This window comes from Trachypithecus francoisi, unplaced genomic scaffold, assembly GCF_009764315.1.
Source record: "Trachypithecus francoisi isolate TF-2019V2 unplaced genomic scaffold, Tfra_2.0 Lachesis_group9, whole genome shotgun sequence".
Lineage (NCBI taxonomy): Eukaryota > Metazoa > Chordata > Mammalia > Primates > Cercopithecidae > Trachypithecus > Trachypithecus francoisi.
Genome location: NW_022681474.1, coordinates 14976531 through 15004150, shown reverse-complemented (window position 1 = coordinate 15004150; position 27620 = coordinate 14976531). Strand labels below are relative to the sequence as shown.

At 46.3% G+C, this 27620-nt stretch overlaps 3 protein-coding genes and 1 long non-coding RNA gene across 7 annotated transcripts in view; 3 read left to right on the top strand and 1 right to left on the bottom strand.

Moving 5' to 3' along the window:
• The window catches only part of IDI1 (isopentenyl-diphosphate delta isomerase 1), a 31555-nt gene extending 17590 nt beyond the window's left edge, over positions 1–13965 (top strand). Inside the window, exons 7-11 of one of the 3 annotated variants that reach the window (XR_004436468.1) lie at positions 505–704; positions 7479–7634; positions 10197–10228; positions 12422–12595; positions 13202–13965. The gene's annotated coding sequence lies outside the window, so the exon portion shown is untranslated. The remainder of the gene's footprint in view (positions 1–504; positions 705–7478; positions 7635–10196; positions 10229–12421; positions 12596–13201) is intronic. The other 2 variants (XR_004436469.1, XR_004436467.1) reach the window with 2 other exon arrangements.
• IDI2 (isopentenyl-diphosphate delta isomerase 2) lies at positions 11343–13654 on the top strand. Its single transcript, XM_033208656.1, is given in 3 exon segments — positions 11343–12552; positions 13202–13257; positions 13259–13654. Coding segments are annotated over 3 exon segments (462 nt in total). The 5' UTR covers positions 11343–12405; the 3' UTR covers positions 13518–13654.
• Positions 13966–15397: 1432 nt separating the features above from the next.
• The window catches only part of GTPBP4 (GTP binding protein 4), a 31154-nt gene continuing 18931 nt past the window's right edge, over positions 15398–27620 (bottom strand). For both annotated transcript variants that reach the window (XM_033208639.1, XM_033208640.1), the window contains exons 9-17: positions 25962–26051; positions 24750–24860; positions 22719–22796; positions 22231–22282; positions 21454–21554; positions 19979–20176; positions 18645–18710; positions 16916–17059; positions 15398–15895 (exon numbers count right to left, since the gene is read on the bottom strand). In XM_033208639.1, the coding sequence (XP_033064530.1) occupies positions 15743–15895; positions 16916–17059; positions 18645–18710; positions 19979–20176; positions 21454–21554; positions 22231–22282; positions 22719–22796; positions 24750–24860; positions 25962–26051 (993 nt within the window). In that variant the 3' untranslated portion in view covers positions 15398–15742. The remainder of the gene's footprint in view (positions 15896–16915; positions 17060–18644; positions 18711–19978; positions 20177–21453; positions 21555–22230; positions 22283–22718; positions 22797–24749; positions 24861–25961; positions 26052–27620) is intronic.
• LOC117082107 lies at positions 18218–19299 on the top strand. The gene is made up of 2 exons (XR_004436471.1): positions 18218–18278; positions 18602–19299. It is a non-coding gene; the product is annotated as an uncharacterized LOC117082107 (long non-coding RNA).

Below are 27620 nucleotides of genomic sequence, written 5' to 3'. Positions count from 1 at the left end.
GCCTGCCCCCTAGGGGACAAGTCCAGGTCATACCCGCAGTGGGTCCCTGTGGGAACTGCCCTCCGCCTGCCCCCTAGGGGACAAGTCCAGGTCATACCCGCAGTGGGTCCCTGTGGGAACTGCCCTCCGCCTGCCCCCTAGGGGGTGCTTGTGCAGTGGTTTCATCCTCTCACTTGGATCTGTCTGCTGGAGCCTCACTAAGGTTGGGAGTTCCTCATGGGATGAGGTACTCTAGATGCCCTCTTGGCAGATGGGATTTTCCGTACACCTCTTCTTCACCCTTCCTCTCTAGGTGCTTTTTCAGCCCTAAGTATGTACTTACACATTTTCTAACATTTTACAGCATGAACTGAAGTGTATATTTGTGTGTATTCAGATATCCTGACAGCTTTCTACTTTACAATTTTCACACATACTTTATACTTATTTACTACATACATGGTTCAGACTCCCAAATGTAAATCTCCAACACTGCATTCTCTTCTCTATTTTAAATTCTTGTAGGTGAATGCATAAGTAAACTGATATATCTAGACAGTAGAATGTTATTTGGCACTAAAAAGAAATGAGCTACCAAGCCACGAAAAGACGGGGAGGAAAGTTAGGTGCATGTTGCTGAAAGAAGCATGAAAAGGCTACATCCTGAAGGAGTCCAATTCTCCAACATTCCAGTAAAGGGAAAACTGGAAACTAAAAAGCCAGAGGTGAGAGGAGAGGGAGGAATGAGTGGGCAGGGTACAGGGTTTTCAGGGCAGTGAAACTCTTCTGCATGGTACTGAAATGGTGGATATAGGTCATTATGCATTTGTCCAACACCAAGAGCAAGCTTCAAGTAAACTGGACTCCGGGTGATAACGATGTGTTGACGGACGTCTTTGGGCTGTAACAAATGGGCCACTCTGATAGTGGGGGAGCCTGTGTGTGTGGAGGGGCTGGGGGTCTATGGAAACTCTATACCTTCCACCCAATTGTGCTGTGAACCTGAACTGGTCTAAAGAATAAAGTCTATTAAAATTCGGGTGTTAAACATGAAAAGGAGCTTAACCTCATTAATCACTGGGTAAGTGCAAATTAAAACCCAAATTTAAAGGACCAGCATCACCAAGTGCTGACAGAATAGAAAGTAACTGCTGAGTAGCACGTTTGCTACCGTGGAGCTGTCGGCCACTATCTGCTAAAGTCAAAGGAGTCAGACCTGGCGGGAGATCAATGTGAATGGTTCTGCCTTCTGTTTCCATTTTACTAACTTAGCAGAGAACTAATGCAGCATATTCCTGAGCTGGGAAGTCGTTGACACATTCGTTGTCACTTTGAGAAACTAGGTGTTTCCTAGGTTTTTATGCACTGCCCTATAAGTAGGTGATACGGTGTGGTTTCCGGGCTTGTGCTCACTCACGGAGCTCCTTACTACACGTCCAGTCTCTAGCCCAGGGACGCCCCTGCAGAACATCTGCCGTGATTCCATCAGCCTTGGTGTTCGCACAATCAGATGGTGTCACGCCGCGGGAGCAGTCCTGCTTACACACAGCAGTGTGAGTAAATCCACAGACCCAGTCTTGAGTGGAAGAAACCGGATACAAAAGACACATGTGATTCCAGTGAAATAAAGGTCAGAAACAGGTGAAACCAATTAAGATGTAGGCAAGAATAGAGGCTACTTCCAGGGGCGCAGGGAGCCTTGTGAGGTTTTGGAAGTATTCTCTGTGTTGATAGGGTGTTAATTACATGGGTGAATATGTTAGGATTGATTGAAACAATTTGTGCACTTTTAAGTGACAGTTTAACACAAGGTAGAATCAGTGCACTCTATAGCATATAGCTCAGCACTGATAGAGAATCAGTGGAGAGCAAATGGCATCTCGCCTTGACAGGAGTGGAAGGAAGTGCAGGTGCTTCTGACCACTGCATCCTGGTATCAGATTGGCCAGGAAAAGCCGTGGAGACACACCCTGCGTGGCTTGGGGCTCCACTCCTGAGAGAAGACAGCAAGGTCAGCTTCCACGGTGTGTGTTGGGTCCCCGTGCCCGTGGGCCACTGCTGGCAACTGACACGGCATTGGTAGACATGAAACACTTGAGCCGTAAGAAAATAATTCTGTCCCCAACCCCACCCCACGGGGGACAGATACTGCAGTGGGGTTGCTTGTGTGCTGCTTGATGACATGCCCCGATGCAGATTAAAAGGAACGCACAGAGTCTGAACAGGAAAGGGGTTCCTATGCCAGGTGACAAGCCAGCTCCAGCCATGAGGCCTTGCCTGCATCTCAGCACGTCCACGTGCTTCTTCTTCTGCCTGAAAGCTGCATTTCCTTAGTCTGCACCTGGCCGAATCTGACTCATTTAAACCCTTGGCTTAAACGTCATCTCAGATGATCCTCTCAGGACTCAAATCTGAATCACGAGCACGAAGTGGGAGCTCAGTGACTTTGAGTAAATTATGAATAAAAACTAAGCATATACTCACGGGTCCTATAAGGCTACATCGCTTGTGTACAGACAGTGCCCTCTCAGCAGTCGCCACGTCCATGTCAAAGGCTGCTCATGCTTCCTTTCAGCTAATGGTGGGCCAGATGGGCCAGGCAGTGGCACAGCCCACCTCCCAAGAGTGCCGGAAACACCTGAGAGAGAATGTCAGAGACCAGATAGCTCTGAAAAGTGTAGAGCAGAATCTAGGAGAAGAAAACTGTGCTGCTTTTTCCAAGGGGCATTGCCCAGTTCCAGTAAAGGAGCAGAGAGGCTGAGAAACGGAGAGGTGCTTCCAATAGCTGGACAGGAATGGGGGAGCAGAGACCAGGGCTGAGAGCTATCGAAGGCATAGGCCCACAGAGGGCTTCCCAGGCTTCACGTGCTAGGAAGAGGAATTTAGGGCCAGCCTAGAATTGGCTCAAAACCTGTTCTTAGGGAAATCTAAGATAGTTACTTCTCTACTTTCTTGCAGAAAACCATTACCTGAAGGACAATAGCACATCACAGACTCCAAACATCCCCCATGTCTTTGTCATACACAGCATCCATAGCTCGCTGGGCGTCCACCTGGTGGGAGACAGGCCAGCGCGACCAAGTGGCCAGCACACGAGCCAGCGGCAGTGACTTCAGGGCCCAGAGAATGTCAGCAGCCACAAACCTAAGACACAAAGCTTAACATCAAGGAAATAAAAGTCATGACAGAATTTTTAGAGGAACTGGAAATTATTTTTTTTTAAGAATCAGGCCGGGCGCGGTGGCTCAAGCCTGTAATCCCAGCACTTTGGGAGGCCGAGACGGGCGGATCACGAGGTCAGGAGATCGAGACCATCCTGGCTAACACGGTGTAAACCCCGTCTCTACTAAAAAGTGCAAAAAACTAGCCGGGCGAGGTGACGGACGCCTGTAGTCCCAGCTACTCGGGAGGCTGAGGCAGGAGAATGGCGTAAACCTGGGAGGCGGAGCTTGCAGTGAGCTGAGATCCGGCCACTGCACTCCAGCCTGGGTGACAGAGCGAGACTCCGTCTCAAAAAAAAAAAAAAAAAAAAAAATCAAATGGGCCCAGTTTTGAAGGATGCCCCTGAGAGCCATCGGCCCCAGCAGAGAATCACTGCTGGGGTCTCTGTTGCTTATCACAGAAATTCTAGAACAGTGTCCAGAACATAGTTGGCACTCAATAATTATTTGCTAAAGGGAGGAAAGAAGGAAGAGAAGATAGAGTAGAACGTGTTCCATGTGAATTTTTTATTGAGGAGGCTTGACAGGCGGCCAAGAGGCCTGGGGAGGCCTGTGTTCCCAGCTTTCGACTGTTTGTTGAGCAAAGACAGTGACCTTTCTGTTCCCAGGGAGAACAGGCCTTCCCAGTTTCATTATGGATGACGTTCTTCACAGCCCTTAAGTTACTTTCAAGAGGAAGAGGATAATTCATAGACCTATTTAAGTAAGATTGAAAGATGCTTTTATTTTAAATCTCTGAAATTTTTATACTTCTGGCCAACAATGGACATTCTTCGAATTTTTGAAATTTACAACTTAATCATGACATGTGAACATCCTAAAGTACACATATGTCCTTGAAAATATTCCACAGAGAAGCTACAATGAAAGCTATAAGACTGATTGGCTCTGTGACCATGGTTTGCAGATTGATTTGAGAGACATGACCTGCTGTCCAGGCATGTGCCGGTTGATTTGTGTCCTAGGAAACCCAAGGCGTGACGCGGTGACCCACTTTGCAGGCAATATGTTTATATATAAGTGATTTCAGGAGGCAAAAACTGCATTAGATAGCTTTGGAATAAAAAAATTGAGAAGCTTCTAGTGATCCCAGCACTTTGGGAGGCCAAGACTGGCAGATCACTTGAGGCTAGGGGTTTGAGACCAGCCTGGGTGACATGGTGAAACCCCATCTCTACAAAAATTAGCCAGACATGGTGGTGTGTGCCTGTAATCCCAGCTATTCAGCAGGAGGAATTGGGGACAGGCAGAGGGAGGGGGCTGAGGTACAAGAATTGCTTGAACCCGGGAGGCAGAGGTTGCAGTGAGCCAAGACTGCACCGCTGCACTTCACCCTGGGCAACAGAATGAGACTGTCTCGGAAAAAAAAAAGAAAAAGAAAAAGAGCAACAAAGTTGGTAAATAAATAAATAAATAATTTAAAAAAATAACATTGAATGATCAAGAACAGAAGGCATAAATGACTGAAATCAGAAATAATGCAGGTACATCTTTGCATTACCCAGCTAAGGCATAGTAATTAAAATCTTCCCATGAAGAAAAGGCAAGGCCCAATGGCCTCACTAATGAGTTCTACCAAACATTTAAAGAAGAAGTATTTGCCAGGCATGGTGGCGCACGCCTGTAATCCCAACACTTTGGGAGGCTGAGGCGGGTGGATCACCTGAGGTCAGAAGTTCGAGACCAGCCTGACCAACATGGTGAAACCCCTTCTCTACTAAAAATACAAAATTAGCCAGGTGTGGTGGCACAAGCCTGTAATCCCAGCTACTCAGGAGGCTGAGGCAGGAGAACCACTTCAACCCGGGAGACAGAGGTTGCAGTGAGCCGAGATCGCGCCATTGCACTCCAGCCTGGACAACAAGAGCGAAATTCTGTCTCAAAAAATAAAAAATAAACAAGAAATATTATCAGTCCTTCATAAGCGCTTCCAAGAAATAGAGGAAAAAAGAACACCTTCTTTTAATTATTACAAGAAACTATATCAATGTACAGACGCCCTCCCAAAATTAATTATCTCTTCCAAATTTTCCCGATAAGATCAAGGGCCTCATCTTTTGTGATCATAGCTTAAGTGTTAATTCTTTCTTATATAGATAAAAATGTCCCTATTATGGAAAGTTATTTTTATTTTCCTCACTGCCAAAATTTTATTGATCACCATTTTCTAACGTGGATTTGAATATAATCTCTTAAGGTATTTACAGAAATTTTAACCTATGCTATCAAATATCAGGAAGTGGTTATCTTAGAAGCTTGTTCTTTGGAATTTTGTTGATAGGAGCTGAAAATTTGAACAGCTCAACAACAATTGTACCTAATAATTTAGATTAAGTTACTTGATAGTTTTAAATGTGAGAAAAGGAATGAGAAATATTGGAGAAAGGAATTGGATATAGTGAGCATGAAGGAAGTTTTCTAAGAGTGTTCCTGCAAAAGACAGCAGAGCAGCAGTGGAGTAGTTTGCTGGGCAAATGAGGTCCAAAAAAACTAGCTGTTACTTAAATAAAATGAAATCATAGCCACATGCAGGCTGGTAGGAAAATTCCATCAGAGAGAGAGAAAACTTGATAGAGAAGAAAAAGGGAAATTGTTGGACGATGCCTTTGAGGTGACTATGGGTGAATCTTCCTCACAAGAAGTGAGTTTTGTTTTCTTTTGTTTTTAAGACAGAGTCTCGCACTGTCACCCAGGCTGGAGTGCAATGGCGTGATCTTGGCTTACTGCAAGATCTGCCTCCTAGGTTCAAGCAATTCTCCTGCCTCAGCCTCCCGAGTAGCTGGGATTATAGGCATGCACCGCTACGCCTGGCTAATTTTTTCTATTTTTAGTAAAGATGGGGTTTCACTGTGTCAGGCAGGCTCATCTCAAACTCTTGATCTCAGGCGATCCACCTGCCTCAGCCTCCCAGAGTGCTGGGATTACAGGCATGAACCACCACACCTGGCCCAAGAAGTGACTTTTGATAAGTACATGGATCATCCATCATTCTAGGTGGAAAGCAGAGGATTAGGGTTGTACAATGCCTAGATGGAGTGATGGTGTTGGGAGTGGGTGTTCTCTTCTGCATGTAGCAGTTTTCTCAGAGATCTGAGAAGGTTACCCTAGTGTCAACATCAATGTGTCGGTATTTCTGGAATATGGCAAGCCCTTTCCATCTGTGGATTTAAGTCATCTTCTATGTCTGGGACATTTTTCTTTATTATTATGGCTCTCTTTTTCAAGGATACCCCTTAGCACATGCTGGATTTGTTTTACCCTCTCTTTCATACCTACAATACTTGGCCTACTCCTTTTTAACTCTTTCCACTTCCATTTCTTTTTACATGCTTTTCTCAGTCTTGGCCTCCATGTCTTTCTCTATATTTCACTGATATCTAGAGCCTTTTCTGTTGCTTCTAATTTGCCTTAATTGAATGTAATCATCTATTCCCAGAGTTTATTCTTAACCTCCTACCTGCAGCATTATAGGTCATCAACTATCATTCTTTTTTTTTTTTTTTTTTTTTTGAGACGGAGTCTCGCTCTGTCGCCCAGGCTGGAGTGCAGTGGTGCGATCTCCACTCACTGCAAGCTCCGCCTCCCAGGTTCATGCCATTCTCCTGCCTCAGCCTCCTGTGTAGCTGGGACTACAGGCGCCCACCACCGCGCCCGGCTAATTTTTGTATTTTTAGTAGAGACAGGGTTTCACCGTGTTAGTCAGGATGGTCTCGATCTCCTGACCTCGTGATCCGCCCGTCTCGGCCTCCCAAAGTGCTGGATTACAGGCGTGAGCCACCGCGCCCGGCCCATCAACTATCATTCTTAAAGTTGTCACAACCTCTCTTAAGAAAATGCTCCGGCCGGGCGCGGTGGCTCAAGCCTGTAATCCCAGCACTTTGGGAGGCCGAGACGGGCGGATCACGAGGTCAGGAGATCGAGACCATCCTGCTAACACGGTGAAACCCCGTCTCTACTAAAAAATACAAAAAACTAGCCGGGCGACATGGCGGGCGCCTGTAGTCCCAGCTGCTTGGGAGGCTGAGGCAGGAGAATGGCGTGAACCCAGGAGGCGGAGCTTGCAGTGAGCTGAGACCCGGCCACTGCACTCCAGCCTGGGCGGCAGAGCGAGACTCCGTCTCAAAAAAAAAAAAAAAAAAAAAAAAAGAAAATGCTCCACATAAAGCCTAATCAAAATGTCTTTCTTCCTTTCCTTTACAATGTTTTCTGTGTGTTATGTGTCAGAATCTGCTGCCCAGATCAACCTAGTGAAGGGTTTCCCTGTTTTTTTTCCCCTAGAACATTTTACAGAGCATGACAATTCCTTCCTTGAGATTTGGATAACATTTGCCTCTAAAACTTTCAGTGCTTAATTTGGTAGTGACAATTCCAAAATGTTAAATTGCACAGATTCTGGGGGCTCAACTGCATCTGCAGCTACATGACCTTGCGCAGGTAATTTACCTCTCTGTGCTTCTGTTCCTTATTGATACTGTGAGAATAAAATAGTGATTATCTCAAAAGGTTGTTGTGAGGACCAAATGAATTAGTATACATTAAACTCTTAAAATAGAAACTGGCACAAAGGAAGCACAAGTGTGTCTGGCTGTCTCTGTTATTATTATTCTTATTATTCTTATTAGAGTTGTTGGATTATAATAGGTACAGTATTGTATATTAGTTTCTTCCTCAAAGCCTAGTTCATAGACTTATTTATTATTTTTTAGATCTTTAAAATAATATCATTTTCCCATTCTTTCTTTTCTGACTGCAAAAGAAACAAGTTTCAAACAGACCATTTATGCCTGAGTCTCAGAACTGATTTCTAGGGAAAACATTTCAGGCATAGCCTTTTGGTTTTCTACATAACTAAAAATTACGTGTATAAAGGTGAACTTATGGAAAGACAAAAGAGCAAAACACATTAATCTTTTTATAGAATATTACCCATCACTGCTTTTGTGTTATTTTTGTTCTGTATTATCTGTGCCAAAGTCAGCTGAGTCATGCATCCATCGTGCAGTCCTCATATTCCCTAAGAGAGCTGACAGATATGGCTAACATTTTTTTGATATTTTAGTAGAACCTACTTGCAAAACTATTTGGCCCAGAGCTTTAGTTGGTAGATAATGTTTGGAATATGATAGGCAAGAAATTATACAGTTTTTTTAGCTCTTCCAAACACATTGGTTTCCAAGGTCTTGCATTTATTTATCAATTTTCAGTTATTCTAAGAATTTATTCAGTAATTTCAGTCACAATCTTTTCTTTTCTCTTCCATTTGCCACCTTTATTTTTTCTTTTAAAAATCTGGGATGATACATACTGTAAGTGAATTTAAAATATGCCATTGAAGGGCACAGTGGCTCACATCTGTAATCCCAGCACTGTGGGAGGCTGAGGCGGGCGGATCATGAGGTCAGGAGTTGAAGACCAGCCTGGCCAAGATAGTGAAACCCCGTCTCTACTAAAATTACAAAACTTAGCCGGGCATGGTGGCACATGCCTGTAATCCCAGCAGCTTGCGGAGGCTGAGGCAGGAGAATTGCTTGAACCAGGACCCAGGAGGCAGAAGTTGCAGTGAGCCAAGATTGTGCCACTGCACTCCAACCTGGGCTACAGAGTGAGACTCCATCTCAAAATAAATAAATAAATAAATAGATAATGAAACAGTGCAAAACATTATATTTTCAAAGTTTTTTAAATAGTAAAATTTTTGCCTCTGGAGCCTCAGAAAAGGGGCAAAAAATAAATGGAGCTATTGAGAAATCCTTCATCCCTTTAGGTGGACCCTGCACAGGATTAAAAGGTAACAGAGGGATAGGATACAGGTCTGTGGAAATAGGAGCCGTGATACACATAGAACAATTTCTAAATAAAAATATGCTTGAGGGAAGAACTGTCCCTACCTCAAGGTAGATGAAGTAAGGCTAAGGCATCCCAGCCTCCTTACCCAGAAAGAACAATAAAAGCCTATTGTTCTTTCCTGGAATTGATGTTGGATAAGCCAAGAAATGGAGCAAGAGGGAGTGCATGTTGTTGAAAACCAGTTAAATAAGGCAAAGGTCAATTACATATTTACATTATTGTTGTTATTATTATCTTTGAGATGGAGTCTCGCTCTGTCACCCAGGCTGGAGTGCAGTGGCATGATCTCGGCTCACTGCAACCTCAGCCCCCCCGGATTCAAGTACTTCTCCTGCCTCAGCGTCCCAAGTAGCTGGGATTACAGGCACTCACCACCATGCCCAGCTAAATTTTTTTGTGTATTTTTAGTAGAGACAGGATTTCACCAGTGTTGGCCAGGCTGGTCTGGATCTCCTGACCTCAAGTAATCTGCCCACATCAGCCTCCCAAAATGCTGAGATTACAGGAGTGAGCGACCATACCCGGCCAAAATACATATTTAAATTAAAACTGAAGAAACTCTAGCCCATGTACACCAACATCTTTCATAACAACAATCAAACAGATACAAGTCAAATCCATCTTAAGAGTGGATTTAAGGCCGGGCGCAGTGGCTCAAGCCTGTAATCCCAGCACTTTGGGAGGCCGAGACGGGCGGATCACGAGGTCAGGAGTTTGAGACCATCCTGGCTAACACGGTGAAACCCCGTCTCTACTGAAAAATACAAAAAAGCTAGCCGGGCGAGGTGGCTGGCGCCTGTAGTCCCAGCTACTCGGGAGGCTGAGGCAGGAGAATGGCGTAAACCCGGGAGGCGGAGCTTGCAGTGAGCTGAGATCCGGCCACTGCACTCCAGCCCGGGCGACAGAGCAAGACTCCGTCTCAAAAAAAAAAAAAAAAAAGAGTGGATTTAAATATCAAATGGTGACATCTTTACACAACAGTCTGCCTCATTTTTGAGTTGTACATTGATGCTCTTATATAATTTTCTATTATAATTACATGGTTTTAATTATAAAATTAGAACTCTTCTTATCTTAAGGATATTGTCTTTATCTGTAATATTTTATCAATATAAAACATGTTATAATTTTTATTTTTCTTTTATCAAGGCTTTGCTGACATGCAGAAGGATTATTTTAAGGTATTTAAATCTACAATTTTTTATGTGTTTAGAGTTCCGACTTGGTGTCTTGCCTGTAAAGATTTTTCTTTACAGAATATCATGTAATTATTCATCCATATATGTTTCTAGTACTTTTATGCTTTCATTTTTAAAAATTAAATCGTAAATTCACATAGATGTCTCTAATATGACATTAGAGAAAATGATGTAACTTTCTTCTAAAAACTAACCACTTATATCATCGATTCTCAAATAATTTCTCTTTTTCTAGCTATTTTAAATGCCACCTTAATCATACATTAAAATGCTAATGTTAGGCCAGGCGCGGTGGCTCACGCCTGTAATCCCAGCACTTTGGGAGGCCGAGGCGGGCAGATCACAAGGTCAGGAGATCGAGACCATCCTGGCTAACACGGTGAAACCCCGTCTCTACTAAAAAATACAAAAAACTAGCCGGGTGAGGTGGCAGGCGCCTGTAGTCCCAGCTACCCGGGAGGCTGAGGCAGGAGAATGGCATGAACCTGGGAGGCGGAGGTTGCAGTGAGCCAAGATCACGCCACTGTACTCCAGCCTGGGCGACAGAGTGAGACTGCATCTCAAAAAAAAAAAAAATTAAGAAACTATATGAGTTTCTGGGTTTTTTTGTTTTGTTGTTTCTTTGCAATGCCAAGTTACTTAAATGCAGAGGAATTTATCAACCTAAGGATTTAGGGGGATTAAAATAAATAGCATTTAGCATAAAATTAACTAGGTAATAATAATAAAAATTATTATCTTACAGGTCTTAGGGGTTTTTTTTGTTTTGTTTTGTTTTTTGTTTTTTTTTTTTTTTTGAGACGGAGTCTCGCTCTGTCGCCCAGGCTGGAGTGCAGTGGCCAGATCCTGGCTCACTGCAAGCTTCGTCTCCCGGGTTCACGCCATTCTCCTGCCTCAGCCTCCCGAGTAGCTGGGACTACAGGCGCCCGCCACCTCGCCCGGCTAGTTTTTTGTATTTTTTAGTAGAGACGGGGTTTCACCGTGTTAGCCAGGATGGTCTCGATCTCCTGACCTTGTGATCCGCCCGCCTCGGCCTCCCAAAGTGCTGGGATTACAGGCTTGAGCCACCGCGCCCGACCTCTTAGAGTTTTAATTATCTTGTACTTCTTAAAATTACAACTTTAAAAATTTCTTTTTAGAGGGGAACAGCATTTATGTCAATTGTGGTCATTTAAAGTGTCTTGGCCTAGGCTGTCCTCAAATATTCAAAACCAGACCTTGCCTGACCCATTAAAGCGAATGGCTAAGCCTGGCCAGCTGTGTCCGAGGAGGTTTGTCCTCCCTTAGTTCTTCCTCAGATCCGCAGTGGGTTGATCCTGCCCTTTCCGAATGGTCAAGTTGTACCCACTGGCTCCTTGATGGAGCTGAATGCAGAGTTTGTTGCAGAAAAATTCAGGAGCTGCAAAGTTAAGAGGCTCAACTGTAGCACAGAGTCAACAGTTTGCAAATAAAGCCCCTGGAGCTAAGATTTCCTTTCCTGTGTTAGCTGCCTCCAGGATACACAGGGGCAGGTGGGAGTGTCAGCTCTTGTACTTGCAAGAGTGGATTCGGCTTTAGCCAAACTCCTGTAGAGTGACCCAAGGAAGCACTGAGGGTCTGAGGAACGACAGGGAGCAGAGATTTACTGAGGAGAGTGTGACCTCCTGTCCTAGCACCATTGCTGTTACTTGGGTAAATTAGGTAGAACCTTTCAGTAAGAAAACTTGGTCAAAGGTACTCCAGCAGTCTTCCTATTAAACCATGCTCACTCAGCACCACCTTCCAAGTGCAGCCCAGCTTCCTCAGCCTGGCTGCTGCAGCCACCCACCCCGCAGCCCGACCACTTCCTCCTGCCATCCCAGGACATCTGAGGTCCTCTGTGGGTACAAAACGGAGTAGGAACCAGTCCCTCTCCCAAGACATACGGGGATAGTGCCACGGGACATGTGTGCACATCTGCAGGAGCAGTTAGGGCCAGCCCTGCCAGGGGGTCGTGGGGAAGACCTTCACCAAGCCCACGGCCGTGGAGGCTGGAGGCAGGTGCTGCTCTGAGAGCCCATGACAAACCCAGTCCTCCCCTGCCAGGCCGTCATCTGCTGATGACGGATGATGGTTTTACCTGAAGCGTCTGCATTTGTATTTAATATATTCACTTTTCAGGAATAAAGAGGGATGTTCCCATGCATTTTTTTCCAGGGTATTTTACCGACTCCTGTTGTAGCCACCCATTATACAACCCAGCAGAACTGGAAGAAAAGGATGCCATCGGAGTGAGGCAGGGGGCCCAGAGGCATCTGCAAGCAGAGCTGGGAATTGCTGGGGAGCAGGTACACGCAGCACCCAGTCACAGCTGTGTCCACAGGAGTCCAGGTTGGCAGTGGGCAGAAGCTGAACAAAGTCCAGGCTGGATCTGTGCTGTTGGCCTCATGAAGCACCATGAGGAAGAAGGATGGCGCTGTGGATGGGTTGTGGATGGGCTGTGGATGGGAACATGAGTGTAGCTGTAGATGGGGCAGTGTGAGTCTTTGTGTGTCCCAGGCAGGGTTGAGACTGTGCAGGAATCTGTCGGCCACACACCAAAGAGGAAATTCAAGTGTCCACTAGAAAGAATGTCCAGGATCCTGTGAGCATGTGTGTTACCTTCATCCATTCAAGAACATCTTTAAGAGAGGACGGATGTTCTCCAGACAGTGCTGGCCGGTCTCTATGGGATTTTCTGTTGAGGATGTGTGTGTGACAGGGTTAGTTCTTTAAACGAAGACACAGACAGGTTTACTGGAACCAAGAAACCAAAGCCAGTTTATCATTCAGACTTGAGTCCACAAAATTTTACTTAGCTAAAATTGAGGTTTTGGAAATTATCAGTTACCAAAAGATAGTGTTCATTTTCTTTGAGGAAAACAATGTGTTTATTTTCTCTATTTTTCTGTAAATTGTTTACATGTATGTTGTTAACACTGCACCAATTTGTGTCAGATTTTTCCAGAGGACATTGTGTTCATGACAATCTATCACCACAAGGCAAAATCAGACAATTTGGGGAGAGCATGACATTTGTTACCTTCTGCTTGTGAGGAAAAATGTCACCGTGAACCTGGATCCCAGTGAAACAAAAAGCATCCTCTACCTGTCCCAGGAGGAGCTGCGGGAGCTCCTGGAGAGGGGGGCCAGGGGCGAAGTCAAAGTCACCCCCTGGCTAAGAAGCATTGCCGAGAAGTTTCTGTACCGGTGGTGGCCTCACCTGGATGATGTGACCCAGTTCGTGGAACTTCACAAAATACACAGAGTATGAGAGGCAGGGAGGTCGAGTCAGCCGTGTGGAATGCTCTCAGTGCAGGAGACACACCACGAGCCAACGACACACCCAACACAGGGCGAAAGGGGCACGTGATTGCCCATCGTCTATAAATCACTCGTTTCACCTTTTCATCAACTTTGTCATGTCTTCATTTTTCCCTTTCCTTTATTTCTATATTTCTCATCTGCCTGGTTGCAGGGAGGAAATTTAACATTTCCCTTGTCCCAGTTTCCATTTTATAAGCACTTGGTCGATGAACAGCAGCTAATCCTGAAAGTCTTGGGGAGAGCTTGAGAGTTCTGAAGCAGGCGGACTAGCATGGCTGGACCGTGAGGCTGCCTCCTCACAGCTGTATCCAAGCCTCCAAGGTCAGGAGGGGTCTCTGCTTCATCTGTTTCTTTCTAAATCACTTATTTCCAAGTGCAACACAAGGTTGCATTTTTTAAAAAAGACACATTCAATCTTGCATCTTAAGCCTTGGCGATGTGCATTTAAGTTCACCTTTCAAATGAATTTAGGCTTACAGAAATTACAGTCCTAATACACGCAGTACAGAAGATGTGTATGGTCTCAGCTAAGTGACTCGACGTTTATCCACTTCTGTTCATTTGATTACATTTCAGTAATATGCTTACAAATAAAGACATACTTGCTTCAAAACATACTGTTGTTGAACACAAAGTAACTACATATTAGGTTTTGGTGTTTAATACGGAGAATTTAAAAAACCAGACCTGGTAAATTTTTTTTTTTGACACGGAGTCTTGCTCTGTCACGTAGGCAGGAGTGCAATGGCACGATCTCGGCTCACTGCAACCTCTGCCTCCTGGGCTCAAGTGATTCTCCTGCCTTAGCCTCCCGAGCAGCTGGGATTACAGATGCCCATCACCACGCACGGCTAATTTTTGTGTTTTTAGTAGAGATGGTGTTTCACCAAGTTGGCCAGGCTGCTCTCGAACTCCTGACCTCATGGTCTGCCCACCTTGGCCTCCCAAAGTGCTGGGACTACAGACCTGAGCCACTGTGCCCGGCCCAGACCTGGTAAATTTTGAAAATTGCCACATGTAATCCAGAAGTGTGATCCACTAAAATCCTTTCCTCAGCTATAATGTTGATTGTGACTTGATAACTGATCTGTGGTGGCTCTCGGATCCCTGTGTGTCCTCGGGGCTCCAGGAGCACACGCACCCCTGGGCGGGTGCCTCCAACCCCACAGCTCTTCATCCCAACGCTCCCCGGCAGGTGCTTCTGAGATGGTATTGGGGGCGTTTCTGTGTTTTACTGAACATTATACTTCAGGGACAGGCCACAGAAATAGGAGAATGCCCATATTTAATTGCCTAATGCCTCCAGCAATACTTTACTCTCCCAAAGTACTTTTGCTTTAAAACAAAATAGAAATGTCATATGTTTTTTGCCTTTTTATTTGGTCAAATCAATAGTGACTATCACTGAACCAAAACATGGCTAAATCAAAACTACTTTCTTCTGGAAGTTTATTTTGGATAAAATAATTGAAGACACATTACAATGAGACGCTGTACAGTAAGAGTAGAAAATAATTTAGGAGGGTATTTTTTTTTTTTTTTTTGAGACGGAGTCTTGCTCTGCCACCCAGGCTGGAGTGCAGTGGCGGGATCTCAGCTCACTGCAAGCTCCGCCTCCCGGGTTTACGCCATTCTCCTGCCTCAGCCTCCCGAGTAGCTGGGACTACAGGCGCCCGCCTCGTCGCCCGGCTAGTTTTTTGTATTTTTAAGTAGAGTCAGGGTTTCACCGTATTAGCCAGGATGGTCTCGATCTCCTGACCTCGTGATCCACCCGTCTCAGCCTCCCAAGGTGCTGGGATTACAGGCTTGAGCCACCGCGCCCGGCCCTTAGGAGGGTATTTTAAGCACAGGATTCCGACACATTCATAAACGTGTTTGCCCCCAAACTCTTACAAAAGAAAATAAGGTTTTTCTCCATCAATCTGAAAATCTGAAGTGACTGATACTCCATTAAATGTAGAAACATTGTCTACTCAAAATATTTGTAATATTACGCAGTGACAAAAATTTCCCACATCTATATAGGGTTAACCATAGTTTTCAGCAAAGCAACAAGTGCTTTACTTATTTTGTCTTTTTCAGTTTACACAGAACTCCAATTTCATGAAACCACACTGTGCCAAGCCAGGAAGTAAACAGCAACAGTCTAGCCAAGGCACAGTCAAACGGATACTATCTCCTGTCCTTTTTGCCAGCTTTCCTCTTCCCAGAGAGCAAGTGCTTAGGCTTCATATCAAACACATGTCTGTCTGCCTCCCCTTTCTTCCCCAACCGATTCATCTTCTTCTGGGCATTCTTCATCATAGTCTTGGCTTTCTTCACCATCTAAAAGGAGGAGAAAAAATGAAGTATGTTCATTACTTAAAACCAATTTACCATTCTGAATTTGAACTACTGGGTAACAGTCTGTTTTAATGACTCAAGTCTGTTCAGCAAAGAGACCCTGTAACATCTCTTTTCTCTTAAGCCCAGCACAGTATCTGCAGGAATTCAATGAATATTTTTGTATAAAGACTGGATGAAAATCATACCTAGGACAAGCTTTACACCCAGGACTAGATACATTTTTAGACCTAGAAGGTCAGAACACATCTGTTTTAACTCCCTCTTACACAAGCTAAGGACTCAGGCCTGTGAACCTGTTTTGCTCAGGTCTGATTGACAAGTGGTAATGCCAATATTAACAGCCAGGTTTCAAGATGGCAGTGGCACAGAGTGAAGCTCAGGCTTCTGTGAAGGAGACTGCAGTTTACACACAGACTTTCTCCTGCATCTCCACTGCCACAATGTTGAAACTAAAAGTTGTTGTGTTTAATAAAAGGACATTTCACCAAGACAGACTGTGTACATCTAAAGAGTCTTTGCCAAAAGACATTACAAATAAACTAAATGTGACTCAAGCTCTCCACCCGGGGGGAACAATCCTGCAACCTAAGGATGAACAGGATCACCCGCCAATCGACCCAGGCGTTCCCTCTGGCTGTTCCTCCCATGGGGGGCTTGCTGGGACTTGAGGCCTCCTGGTGCTCAGCAGTGGCCACTTCCTGGCCCTCTTCAGACAGCGGGGCCTGAGCCCAGACTGCCGGTGCTGTCAGACCATGCTCTGGCCACCCTCTGCAAAAGGAAAGTGCCACGGAGGGGTCCGTCCAGGGCAGCTGTCCAGGGGTGTCCACTTGTACCCTGGCCCATGCTCTCCTCTAAAGGATGCCACAGAACAAGGGCAGGCAGTGTACACAACCCCTGCCACAGCTCTTGCAAATGGCAACTGCTGGTGTTCGCCCTGAACCCTGTGCAATAAACAACAGAGGCTGTCATTTTATTACATTACACAACACAGAGACTGACCTTGACATCCCTAAGACCAGAAACGTCACGTGGAGTTCGAGAGCAGCTCCGACTCCGGGCCACAGAGGACGGGGGAGCAGAGTCTTCCCGCTTTCTTTTCCTAGTGACGCTCCGGGATCTTCTTGCCTGGACTGCGTAGTGGGCCTGCAAAGCAGGGAAAGCAACGCTCAGCTCTCAGGACCCCAGCCCGCTCCCGGGCTCAGCAACAGGCATGAGGTCACTCCAGCAAGAGGGGAGGAGAGGAGTGTTTGAACCATTACCACATGGGCTAAAGATCTTGAAAATACATATTTTCATATTAGTGACACCATTTCAAGTTCACATTAGTAACAATTTCACATAAGTTGGTCAAATATTCTTATTCGCTTAACAGAAGCTGCTTTATGTAAGAAAACTGATTTTAACTCCACTTACAGAAACTTAGAACTCTCATTTAAAAGTGTATTAGAGTATAGCATCACAATTTATATTTCAGACATAAAAAATGCTCTCTCCCTCATCGTTCCGTTGTGGGGGTTACTGATACGAACACACAGGGACAACCGTCAGACAGAAACCATCAGAAACTGCAGACTGCACATCTAGAGGACAGGGTCTGCAGCCACACCTGGGCACCTCACGGCACAGCCTGGTGCTGCTGTGGACACACCCTGGATACACACAGAGCTGCCTCCTGTTGGCTGTGGAGCCCTTTTTTTTTTTTTTTTTTTTTGAGATAGTCTTGCTCTGTCGCCCAGGCTGGAGTGCAGCCTCAACCCACCACTTCAACCCAGACCCAGGGTCAGGGAATCCTCAACCCAGCCCCAGGGCCAGAAAATCTCAAAAGACGAAAACCGGAAGCTCTCATTTCTTTTTGCTGTAATTTCCCACGGCTTTCCAAAACCCTGGTTTGTTTTCTTCCTTTCCTTCCCTTTTTCCTTCCTTCTCTTCTCTTCTCTTTTTCTGAGATGGAGTCTCACTCTGTCACCCAGGCTGGAGTACAGTGGCGTGATCTTGGCTCACTGAAACTCTGCTTTCCAGGTTCAAGCGATTCTCCTGCCTCAGCCTCCTGAGTAGCCGGGATTACCGGCATGCGCCACCACGCCCGACTAATTTTTTGTACTTTTTTTTTTTTTTTTTTTTTGAGATGGAGTCTTGCTCTGCCACCCAGGCTGGAGTGCAGTGGCCGGATCTCAGCTCACTGCAAGCTCCGCCTCCCGGGTTCACGCCATTCTTCTGTCTCAGTACAGACTGGGTTTCACCATGTTGGCTAGGCTGGTCTCGAACCCCTGACCTCATGATCTTCCAGCGTGCCTTGGCCTCCCAAAGTGCCTGGATTACAGGCGTGAGCCACCACATCGGGCCGGTTTTCTTTACTAAAAAGGTGTATCGGGCCGGGCGCGGTGGCTCAAGCCTGTAATCCCAGCACTTTGGGAGGCCGAGACGGGCGGATCACGAGGTCAGGAGATCGAGACCATCCTGGCTAACACAGTGAAACCCCGTCTCTACTAAAAAATACAAAAACTAGCTGGGCGTGGTGGCGGGCGCCTGTAGTCCCAGCTGCTCGGGAGGCTGAGGCAGGAGAATGGCGTAAACCCAGGAGGCGGAGCTTGCAGTGAGCTGAGATCCAGCCACTGTACTCCAGCCTGGGCGACAGCGAGACTCTGTCTCAAAAAAAAAATTAAAAAAAAAAAAAAAAAAAAAAAGGTGTATCCAGCCACATAAACACATGAACTGCCGCCACACTCACGTCGTCTTTATTGTCCATGTCAACACCAATACTGCGCATCTCCTTCTCCAAAACTGTCCTCTGAACCTGAGAAGGAAAAAAGGAAATATTTGCTTTAAATTAGTTTGATGAAATGCTGAAAAAAACTTCAAGACAATATATATGTATATATATTTTGCAACAATTATAATATACTTATTTTAGAAGTTGCAATTTTTACTGGGCCTCGCTTTCATGTTTTTGGATAGCTCAATTAAATCCCACGGATTTAATTTAAACTAACATTTACGGAGCAATTGCCGTGGGAAGCATCAGGTATCCTCTACGTCTGTCTGCTCTTCACCACCACACGGGGGAGAGTGACTGTCTCCATCGGAAGTGAGACACTAAAGCTGAGGTTAGCAAGGCGGCCTAAGACAAAGGCAGTGCGCCAACCTCTCTCCTCTCAGAGATGGCTGAGCCCCACCCGGAGAAGTAAAAAAAAAAGTCGAAGTCTGCCATAACCAGTCACTTGCCACCATATAAAAACTGTGTGTTCAAACAGGAAGACCCACTGAGAGGCATCCTGAATGTCAAGTGACTTCTCTGGTGACATGTTAACCGCCCTGCATGTGGGCTTTCCTTTCCCCCCATCCCACCCTGCCACAGAGCCAATAAATTGCCTTTTGTAGACTGGGTCAGGTTTCTGTAAATTGCTAAAGAGTCCACATTTAATGCAGAAATTAAACAACAAGAAAACCAGCCAGGCGTGGTGGCTCATGCCTGTAATCGCAGCACTTTCAGAGGCCAAGACAGGCAAATCACTTGAGGTCAGGAGTTTGAGACCAGCCTGGCCAACATGGTGAAACCCATCTCTACTAAAAATACAAAAGTCAGGCGGGCGTAGTGGCAGGTGCCTGTAATCCCAGCTACTCAGAAGGCTGAGGCAGGAAAATTGCTTGAACCTGGGAGGTGGAGGCTGCAGTGAGCAGAGATTGCGCCATTGCACTCCAGCCTGGGCGACAGAGCAAGACTCCATCTCCACCCCCGCAAAAAAGAGAGAGAGAAAAGAACAGGAAAATGTTAACTGATAGCCTTAAACGTCTGTGAATCTTAAGTTACAGTTTTAATCTGTACAACTGCAAAATGACTGGATCTAGAATAGCGCCAAACTCGAAGCTGAACGTCACCAAGAAAAGACACAGTAAAGAATACGAAAGTTCAGGACATGAGCAATCTTGCAAATCCATAAACCAATAAAACAAGAATGTGCAATCTTATGGCCATAAATGGGTGGAAAGTTATTTAGCAATGATCACACAGGAATCCAATCTGCAAACACTAGATCACACCTCTTTGGAAAGACACAAACTTGCCTTCTTAGCAGTTCGCGGCATCCTGGGTCCCTGTGTATTCTTTTCTTTGGACTCCAGAATTTTCAACTTCTTCTTCTCTCTAATCTGATTTGCCAGCTGTCGGATTTCCAGCATCTCCTCATCTTCACTCTCAGATTCACTGTCATACTCTCCTGCGGCTGTTCTCAGCTCTTCTTCTTTTTCTAGTTCTTCCAGTTTCTTTAAAAACAGAGTTGTAATTAAGCAAAATTAACAGTGAGAAAACGCCTAAGTCAGTGAGTGTGGCAGTGTGTATATATGAGCTATGTTTCCCCGCCTCGAAAGACAGAGTGATTGCCCTGGTCCGGTCCCACCTGGGCCCTGCCTACGTGCCATTTACCTCACAGGGAGGGTTCTGTGAAGAAAATGGAGACCACGTGAACGCCAGCTGCCAGCAAGTCAGTAACTGCTGTGCACCGTTTCCCTTTTTTAGAACAATTAAATTCCAAGGCTAAAAATGTGCAGAGACTGCCTCCTTCACTTCCAATGCTCCCAGCAGACACACAAAAGGAACTCAGTCCTGAGAAACTGAATTCGTGCCACATCCCATGTATCCGTTCTAATGTCACCCCAAATACAACCTCACTGGACACAAATAAGACAAAAATGAAAACTAAAATACATGCATGTTTATCACACCCTAATGAAGCAACCCGGTCAGGAGCCCAACAGGCAGATGTGCCTGCGTGAGACTCTGGCCAGGAGTGCAGAGGGTGAGGCTGGGGGGCCAGGCCTCGTGGAAGCAGATGGCACGGGCACAGCTGTGTCGGAGGAGGGGCGCTCAAGGCTTCTCACGGCCGGCAGCACGGACTGCAGAGGGGAAGAGGCTGGGAAGGCAGGCGGCCATTGCAAGGACAGTGAGGGCTGGACGGGGGCCCCAGCACTGGCGAGGGCAGATGCCCTGAGGCCAACTCCTCCAGCACCAATGAAATTGAGAGGCTGCCCCCAGAATCTCCTATCCCAGAATCTGCTATGGAGGCACGGGGAGCACAGAGACCACGAGACTGAAAATGTGAACTCAATTATGGAGGGTCTGTGGGAACCAAGGAGTGGAAACGGGACATGCAGAGGGCAAGTATTATATAAAGCATGTTTCATACAGCTCAACTGAGAAGGCGGGATAACAACTAATGGAGGACACGGTTTAAGTATATTTTTGTTTTTTAAAAAGATGAGTAAAACTTGTGGACATTTATATGCTAAGAAAAAGCATGTACAGAGGGGATTGAGGCAGGAAAAAGATGTGACAGAGGAGAGCTCCCAAGGAAGAGGGCCCAGCAGAGCAGAGCCCATCCCGGGCCTGGCACCCTGCCAGTCTCGGGGTGGGGAAGAGGTGCAGGGGGCAGAGTCAGGATGGAGGGGACAGGCCCAGCTGAGCAGAAGCTGTGCTGCTATCTTCCAGCAGTAATATTATGACCAAAAGGAAAACAATCCACAATTTAAAAAGTGACACAAACCTTCATGATGGCTGGATCAATATAATCAGCTATATTATGGCCTTCCCAGATTTCTGGTATCTTATCATGTTTTTCAGACGAATTCATTAAATCCCAGTACTCTAAAGTTAAAAAAACGGTGGTTACATTTACAGCAGTTTTTAATATCTTCAAGTACTACATGCATAAAATGAGTTGTGACTGACGGCAAGTCAGCGACTCCACCGCAGAAGAGAGCACGACGTGCAATTCCACGTGCAGCAGCACCAACAGCATCAGCCTCACTCAACACCCACACGCGGAGAAAGCTACAAAAACCATCCCCACCGTCCCAAAACAACAGGAAACAACAGAAGAACTCCCGCTGAGTGCTATCAGTATGCAACTTTTTTTTCTGAGACAGAGTCTCGCTCTGTCATCCAGGCTGGAGGGCAGTGGTGCAATTTCTGCTCGCTATAGCCTCAACCTCCCAGGGTCAAGTGATCCTCCCATCTCAGCCTCCCGTGTAGCTGGGACTACAGGCACATGTCACCACACTCGGCTAATCGTTGTTGTTTTTTGTAGAGATAGGGTTCTGCCATGTTGCCTAGGTTAGTCTCAAACTCCTGGGCACAAGCAATCCACAGTATTGTGATTACAAGCGTGAGCCACCACACCTGGCCCTCAGGATGCAACTTTTAATCTTGAAATTGACAAATAGGCTGAAACACTTTTACTCATTAAAGTCTTTCCCCCCTTTTCTGAAATACTTCACGTTCAACTGGCATTTTATAATAATGATCACACTCTGGCCCTTACTCTGAAGATCCAAAATATAATCATCTCCCATTTCCAGCTCAAGATCTCGTTCCTGCAATGGAAAGAGAAATTATCATCAGCTTCATTTTGCCTTTCAGATCCAGAAATGCTCTGCCCCTTGTCACTTGAAACAATCTTTTCTCCAGTCCTCTCAGTATCAGTGGGGTTCACCTTCCATTTCTGGTAGGAAGGCTGTTTCTTATTTCAGTGTCTGTGGGGCCTGCCTTTGGATTCTGATAGGAAGGCTGTTTCTGGCCGTCTGTGGACTGTCTATCCTACTCATGCATTTTATTCATGGCCATCTTCCCTCAAGTCAAAGAGCTCCATGAGAGGGGCTTCTGCAGGGGGACTCACTGCTGTGTCCGCAGCCTGATGGGGCCGGTGCCTGGGCACCCGTGGCTCCTGTTCGGTGCCCCAGGCCCCTGCGACACACACACACAGCCTGCCTCCCCCAATAAGAACACCAGGCAAGAGCTCCGGCAGCATACCCTCTTCTTCTTGGGCTCCTCAATTTCCATCCTCTTCCTGCGAGCCACCACTCCGTCAGGGATGAAAGGGGGCCTCTCCTGAGAAGATACCATAAAAAATATTTATGTGAAATGCCTGCTGAATGAGAAACTTACAAAGCCGAAAAAGTAGAAACAAATTCCCTATGTGTAAGGGGTACAGAAAACCACACCCAGACCAATTAAAACCAACAGATTATTTTAGGGGAAAGGAGAGGGTTTCAGGGTCACTTTGCGCAGAGACCAGGAGGACTCCACACAGTGATTCCAAAGTTTATCCAGGAAAAACAGAAATCACAATTATCGTGAAAAATTACAGAAGAAGAAAGTGGTAAGAAATAACACTGGATCAACAAATGAAAGAAATTTAGACATAAACTCAAGTGCATATAAGAATTCAATGGAAAGAGAAAATTTCCAATACTCAGGTCAGAAATGCCGACCACTTGGAATGGAGTGCAACCTCCACCCTCACAACAGAACTAACTCAAGACATGGTGAAGACTATCCAAAAAAGCTAATTTTTAATGCAAGTATAAAAGATAAATTTTTTTTTTTTTGGACACAGAGTTTCACTCTTGTCTCCCAGGCTGGAGTGCAATGGAGTGATCTTGGCTCACTGCAACCTCCGCCTCCCAGGTTCAAGCAATTCTCCTGCCTCAGCCTCCTGACTAGCTAGAATTACAAGTGCACGCCTGATTAATTTTTGTATTTTTAGCAGAGATGGGGTTTCACCATGATGGCCAGGCTGGTCTTGAACTCTTGAGCTCAGGTGATCCACCCGCCTCGGTCTGCCAGAGTGCTGGGATTACAGACGTACGCCACTGCACCCAGCAAGAAAATATACTTTTAAAATGACTGTGGAATGAATGGTAAGCCTTTCTATGTACAATGCAAACCCAAAGAGCCAGAAATAAAATCTTAATATATTTTACTAGTTTAAAAATGTACAGCACATTTGAGGTTAAAAAGGCAAGTGACAAAAAGAGAAAAAAGATATTTACAGTGTATCTAACAAGAATCCAACCTTTGTAATATAAACATAACCAATCAGTGAGAAAAACATAAACAGCCTAAAGAACTCTGAAAAGGGGAGTTATACATGATATAAATGATGAATTGATGGGTGCTGACGAGTTGATGGGTGCAGCACACCAACATGGCATAAGTATACCTATGTAACAAACCTGCACGTTATGCACATGTACCCTAGAACTTAAAGAATAAAAAAAAAAAAAAAAAAAAAAAGAACTCTGAAAAGGCCAATAAGCAGACAGACAAGCTCAACCGCACCCATCATTACAGAAACACACAACAATAAAACCATCTTTACACCACAAGACTGACAGAGTGAGCGCCTGACCATGTCAAGGACACAAGGAAAGACAGGGAAGGACACAGCCTCCGGTGTCAGCGGAGCACACACCAGGGAGGCGTCTGTGGGACAGGAATGCTGTCAACACCACATTGTGAAGTGCAGACACATTTGCAGTAAAACATGAAGACACAGCGTAACGACGTGTGCCCATCCACAATGGACAAAACAATGAAAATGTATTTTATTTTACTTTTTTATAGAGACAGGGTCCCATTACGTTGCCCAGGCTGGTCTCGAACTCCTGGGCTTCAGTGATCCTCCCACCTTGGCCTCCCAAAGTGCTGGGATTACAGGCGTGAGCCACCTCCCCGGCCAAAAAAATGAAAAATTAAAGAATGAAACAGATTTCCATCTGTATTTAAAGAACTTTTTAAAAATTAATCTTCTATATCAGAAACATTTCTGGAAGGATAAACAACGACCGTGTCATGCAGTGAGAAACGGGTGCCATGTGGCGCTTTGCACTTTCTTCACCTTCTTGATCCTTCACTGCACGCAAGAAGGTGAAACTGAGGCCCACCCACGATATCCACCTGCGAGTGTGTGACGCTGGATCCGAGGCTTCCGGAAAAGGCACATGGACAGCACCTGCTGACAACACAGTGAGCCCACGGCGGTCCCAGGAGCCGTCTTACCTTATCGTCCCTCCTGGTTGGGACAGCCAGGTGCAGTCTATTCAGCACCTCATTCACTTTATTTCCCTTCATTTTGGTTTCTACTCGATGAGCCAAAAGCCTATCGCAAGCCTAGTAACGTAAAAAAGAAGGCACAGTCACAAACACATCCTCCAGCAGCCTCCGGCTGCAGGTTCCAGCAGAAGCCACAGATCAGAGCCACTGAGACTTTTCCCTCAAGGTAACTAACATGTAGGGGCCACACCCTCTGAGACCCAGGCGGAAGCAGCCCTGAGGGAAGGTGCATCTCCAGTGCCTGGGCCTCCTGACTCCCACCAGTGACCCTGTGCACAGACGCAGGGCGCCCTCCAACTGCCCTTCACAAACTGGAGGCAATGTTGCCCCCCTCAGGACTCTAAACCGAGCAACAAATCCCTGGGTGTGACCACGGCATCAGGAGCACCTTCTTTTTAAATTCCTGAGTGCGACCACGGCATCAGGAGTGCCTTCTTTTTTTTGAGACAGAGTCTCGCTCTCGTTGCCCAGGCTGGAGTGCAGTGGTGCAATCTCGGCTCACCGCAACCTCTGCCTCCCAGGTTCAAGCGATTCTCCTGCCTCAGCCTCCCAAGTAGCTGGGATTACAGGCATGCGCCACCATGCCCGGCTAATTTTGTATTTTTAGGAGAGACGGGGTTTCGCCATGCTGGCCAGGCTGGTCTCGAACTCCCGCCGCCTCAGCCTCCCAAAGTGCTGGGATTACAGGCATGAGCCACCATGCCCAGCCAGGAGTGACCTTTACTTTGAGATAAAAACAACATGAAGTAGAAAGTAATGAGGACGGCACCTGAAATCCAGCAACAGACTGCCTCCTGCAAAAGCTGTTCTGCTTTTCAGACTTTTCTCCCTTCTACTTCTGAACTGGTTCCATAAAAATAATTTTCACTGTACTTGCTACCGAAATATTAGAAGGCCAGAGACAACAGCTGCTTTAGGGTAAAGTTGTTTGGGGTGACAACAAAGCATCCCCTCAAACCCCACTGTCCACCGGGGCAGGGAAAGTGGGTCTTAGAGGGGTCTCTCTTCACACCTCGCTCTCGCACGCCACCCGCCTCGCTACTGCGAGGGCTCCAAGTGTTAATAATGTCTAGAAAGAAAACTATTTTCTCCCCATGACTGACTTGAATCAAACAAGAGATAGTAAAAAGACTGATACCTGATTAAGGCAGCACTGACCTCTGTTTTAACTTTAATAACACCTTCTTCAGTCAGGGTGCTGGTCTCTATTACAGGGAATCCTTCAGTCTGCAAATCTGTAAATATTTTCTGGGAATACAAAGAAAAAATGAGAGATATATTATTTATTTCCAGTTCCCTATGGAAAAATCGTACAGTTCTGCAAATGGAGGTTGCAAATGTGAACTGTTCAACATCTGTGGCTGTTTCAAAGTCTTAAAAAACAGACATATCCTAAAAACAGTTATTTTCTTCATATTCTTCTATGATCAAGAAAATACAAATGACATCAACAAGATGGCCGACTAGTAGCCCCTCACATCTGTCCCTTACAACAAAGGCAATCAGAATAACGATCAACTACGTGTTAATAACTGAGGGGGAGCTCCAGAGGGCATCACAGGAGTGACAGCCACCCTGGTGAGCAGAAAAATGATGAAATACAGCCCAAATAAAACACTGGGGGCCAGGCACGGTGGCTCAAGCCTGTAATCCCAGCCTTTGGGAGGCCGAGGCAGGCGGATCATGAGGTCAGGAGATGGACACCATCCTGGCTAACATGGTGAAATCCCGTCTCTACTAAAAATACAAAAAATTAGCCAGGCGTGGTGGTGGGCGCCTGTAGTCCCAGCTACTCGGGAGGCTGAGGCAAGAGAATGGCGTGAACCCGAGAGGCCGAGCTTGCATTGAGCCGAGATAGAGCCATTGCACTCCAGCCTGGGCAACAGAGTGAGACTCCATCTTAAAACAAACAAACAAACCAAAACAAACCAAACAAACAAACAAACAAAAAAACGCTGGGCCGCCAGCAATCCCCCCACAGCTGGGATGCAACGGGTCCCAGGAGGAGGTTCTCCATATGGCGAGGGGTAAGCAAGAGGATGGCAGCAGCTCCCACCACCACTCTGGACACCCACAGCCCTCACCACTGGAGTCCCCTGGCATCCTCGCAGCTGAGCTCCCAGAAGGAGCTGACACTGGGCCCCGTCTGTTGGGCCCATGGGGCGGCTATACTCCGTCATCTTGGGACTGGAATTATGGCTGCAGTATATGTCTTGCTCAGGGGAAAGTGGCCACAGCTCCCCTTCATCCCTGAGGCTAAACTGCCTCCAAACTACCCAAACCTGGTGGCCCAACATCCCTAAGCCAGCTGCGAGCAGCTGCTACACCCTTCCCAGCAGGGCTTGGTGGAGGCGGAGCCCCTCACCCGGCCCTTGCCTCAGCACCCAACGGTACTCTGCCTCCTGGTAAATAGCACTGTGGCCTCTCCGGGCACTCTTGTCTCCCTGCTGCCTGAGCTGAAGCAGTGCGCTGCCTCCTGAGAAATGCCCAGAATGGTCACATATCCCAGCACCTACACTGAAGAGATACCTTGTATCCCAGGGAAACAGTGCGTGGGCCACCCAGAAGAGTCACAACCCTCAGGCCCAAGCTGATCAGCCATGCACCATGGGGAGGAGCTGACACTGTACTCCACCTCCCAGGGAAACAGGGCGGGGGCTGAGCCGAGGCACCTGACCCACCACGCAAACAGCTCCAGCACCTGCTCCCTGGAGCTGGACTAACCCTACAGTCTGAGCTGCAGAGTCACCACTCTTTCCAGGAAACGGAGTCACTGCTGTCCTCCTCCCTGTCCTCCAGAGCCCAAATGACAGCTGG